This window comes from Elaeis guineensis, chromosome 1 (assembly GCF_000442705.2).
Source record: "Elaeis guineensis isolate ETL-2024a chromosome 1, EG11, whole genome shotgun sequence".
In the NCBI taxonomy this organism is placed as follows: Eukaryota; Viridiplantae; Streptophyta; class Magnoliopsida; order Arecales; family Arecaceae; genus Elaeis; species Elaeis guineensis.
This window is the reverse complement of record NC_025993.2, coordinates 16,302,719-16,306,067: the sequence shown is the minus strand read 5'-3', so window position 1 is coordinate 16,306,067 and position 3,349 is coordinate 16,302,719. Positions and strand designations below refer to the sequence as shown.

Genomic DNA, 3,349 nt, shown 5'->3' with positions numbered 1-3,349 from the left:
GGTCATCCAGTGGAGGCAATGAACAAAGACAAATAAAAGGGGCAAAAGGAGGTCCTGCTGATTGGGGCCTTCTTCGTTTGATTATTTCCTCCGATATAAAGTCATGTCAACAAGCATTTCAAGCACTCCAAGCAAGTTTTGATCCAGCCCATCAGGGACCCCCAAATAATTTACTTGAATTTTATATCACACATTCACATGCAGGTAGCTTCATTGTACATGAATTCCAGCGAAACAAGCACCAAGCATATTATAAGCACAATACGTCTATGTCTAATTTATAACAGTAATTGGAGGACATGAATTGAATAAAAGAAAAAAAAATTAAAGAGAGGAAATTTTACCTTTCATCTTTTCTTCTTCTTTTTGTCTCAATAATAACTCACGGTCTTACACAGTATATATACAAGAAACGGGTGGGAAAAAATCGTGTTGTTTTTGCCTTAAGGGGCATGAATTTACGCCCACTAAATAAATGATCATGAACATAAATTTGGAGTAGCCTCTTTGCAGCCCAATATTATTTTCATCTATATCTATCTGCATGAAGGAGGATATGAAATAAGGAACTGAGGAGACAAACTAGGTGACTTCTTCCAGACCCTTGAGTGCAACCTAAGGATCTCCCTAGCCTTCTCCTTGGTCTTCATCCCACAATCAATTTGGAGCACCAGACACAACTTGGACACCACTCCAATCTGCAGCATCTCCTGAAGAACAGCTGCTGTCGCCGAGAACTTTGCCACCGAGTTCAATATCCTCACTGCCGCCTCGCTCGCCACCTCTGAAATACTTAGTATCTTCTTCGATACAATTGCGATGCCTGCTGAATGGCCGACCAGCTCTGACCTCCCTTCGGCGCACCCGCAAACCAAGGCCAGCACCACAAGCACCAATTCACACACTCTTTTCTCATTCTCATCTGGGAGTAGCTCAATTAGGACTGGCACAGCACCAGCATGAGCAGCCTTAACTCGATTCCTTCTCCATCGACACAATAAAGAAAGGACTTGCAATGCTGCCTTGCCGGCCCGGTGCGAAATCCGATCACGAAGCACATTGACAATCTCTTGGAAGAGTTCTTCTCTAACACCAGCCAACTTGGCCGGTGCAATCACTCCAAGAATGGACTTGAGAAGTAATGTTGCGTAGGCTCGCGATTGGTAGTTTGATTGCTGCAAAATGGATGTTAAGGACTCGATGATGGCTTCATTTTTGACGGCGAAGTCACGTAGGCGCTGCTCGGAGATTTGAAGTAAGTAAAGAATGCTAAGAGCTTCATCACAGGCAGTAGTAGACTCTGCACCATCACGGATCAGTATTCCTTCTTCACCTGGAGTAGAGCTGTTCTTCTTCATGATGGAAGCTAAGAAGTCGAGCACGCCGGGAGTGGCCTCGACACACCGCTTGTTCCTCTCGCTCTCGGATACAATGTCTTTAAGCTTTCGAAGCGAAGTGAGCTGCAAATGAGGCAGCCTGGCGTCGTCGATGAGCTTGGCGATTTGGGCCTTGTCCATTGGCGGCTTTGGTGTCGGGAACCGTTCGATGCCGTCCGATGGATTGAGAGCACACCATGCTTGGATTAGTCGCCGGAGAGTGTGGTTCGGGGTGAGGTCGCACTCCGGCAGGGACTGTTTGGTCACCGGACATGTGTTGTGCTTGCCGGAGAATATCCAACTCTCGATGCTGTCGCGGTCGTAGGTGATGCCGGTTGGGAGAGTTACTGGATCTCTCATAATTTGGAGGGAGATAGGGCAAAGGAAGTAAGATGGGATCTCGATCTCTGCCATTAAGACCAGATAAAAGAATGGAGTTTTCACCGGGGAAAGATAAGATTGGAAGAGGTATTCTAATTCAAATGCAAAGAGATCGGCTAGAGCTAAAAGGATGGAATTAGTTGATGAGAAGATGAGAAATTTGAAAGCCAGAATCTGAGATCAGAATACTTGATAGTTAAGCTGAAACGGATGGATTAAGAAGAGAAATGGGAAGCTGAGGGGGAGAGATGAAAATTTTGGGACTGCCTTTTTTTAGATTGAAGGCACCTGAAAGGAAGACGGTTGTCTCTGGGGAGATGGAAGCTGAGGGATTTTGTTGGGAGTTGAAAAAAGATTAGTTCTTTTTATAGAGGGACGAGTTGAAGATGGAAACATTCAAACCCCTCGGGGGCAAAAAAAAAAAAAAAAGTCCACGCGAAGGGTGTTCTGGGAAAGAAGTTTCAACACTTTAGTGGGGCATTTTGTGTGGTTGTGTACAATTTTATTCTTTCTTAGAAGGGGAATATGCCTAAAAGGGTTGACAAGTTAAACATGGATGCCCCTTGTATTTATCCACTGAACTTTTTTTCTATTTGACCTTCTCGTTGATACCTTTTTTTTTTTTTTTTTTTTTTTTTTTTTATCGTCTGTTCTTCCTTGGTCTACTAATTTTCGCATATAAGCACCGCCATGGAGAAAGGATGAACTTTGACCCACATCATTCGGTACCATGTTGTGGCTAGATTCCAAAATTATGTGCATCAAAATAAAAAAAGGAAGATTCTAAAACTACGAGCTGAGTAGCAGAAGTTTGGTATAAGAAATTTTGTTTTCTCCTTATCAACAATAGGACATTGAAGGGTGCAAAAGGAACTAAAAAAGACCATGACCAGTTGTCATTGCATGTCTTGCTAATGAACTTGTCCATTAGTCGGTTAAGCAAAATTTTGAAGGACATGACTTTTATAAAATAATAATTCTTTCAAATTATTATTTTATGAAAACAACCTTGCATATTTTCATTGATAAAAAAAAAAAAAAAAACCTTTCATATTTCAAAAAAGACTACTATTCTTATAACCAACCAAATGTTTGAGGAAGTAATTTAAACTGGAGATGTAATTATAGTACTGTTAATTGAATGCTTATCTCGCCAAGGAAAACTTCCTTCATGCTGGTTGATCTTTACGCGAGTTCGATGTTTGGAATTCGATAAAGAACTAGAGTTTGATTTCTTCTTTGGTATGATGGGGAGGCAGAGAAGATGGAGTCAGAACGGCGGTGATGGGATCCCCAGTTGGGTCTACGTTGGCTAGAAGCCGACGCCGTTTACTTTAACCAAGCCGGGGATAAGCTATCCGTCTCACCGTCCTTTTGGGTTTTGACTTTCAACATAGTTAAGGCATGTGAAAAATTAATATGTTACGTCGCTTCATGTTCCAAAGTGGGAATTGGGATGACCATTGTGTGGACGCCGAGTGTGATGACGTGCATCCAACTATCTCCCAACTGGACTAGAATACTCTCTTCTTGTACAGCGTCTATCGTATTATATTTGAGGGCATTTCACTGAAATTAATGGTATAATAGTT

General features: G+C 42.2%; 1 protein-coding gene across 1 annotated transcript; it reads right to left on the bottom strand.

The window, feature by feature from the left end:
• Positions 1–354: 354 nt before the first annotated feature.
• LOC105038080 (E3 ubiquitin-protein ligase PUB23-like) lies at positions 355–2,063 on the bottom strand. Its single transcript, XM_010913768.4, has one exon. It carries the CDS (start codon positions 1,788–1,790, stop codon positions 537–539), a length of 1,254 nt encoding a protein of 417 aa, XP_010912070.1. The 5' UTR covers positions 1,791–2,063; the 3' UTR covers positions 355–536.
• Positions 2,064–3,349: the final 1,286 nt, after the last annotated feature.

Bases quoted from the DNA above. Each gene is read 5' to 3' on its own strand.
- LOC105038080 (XM_010913768.4), bottom strand. From the start codon at position 1,790: ATGGCAGAGATCGAGATCCCATCTTACTTCCTTTGCCCTATCTCCCTC.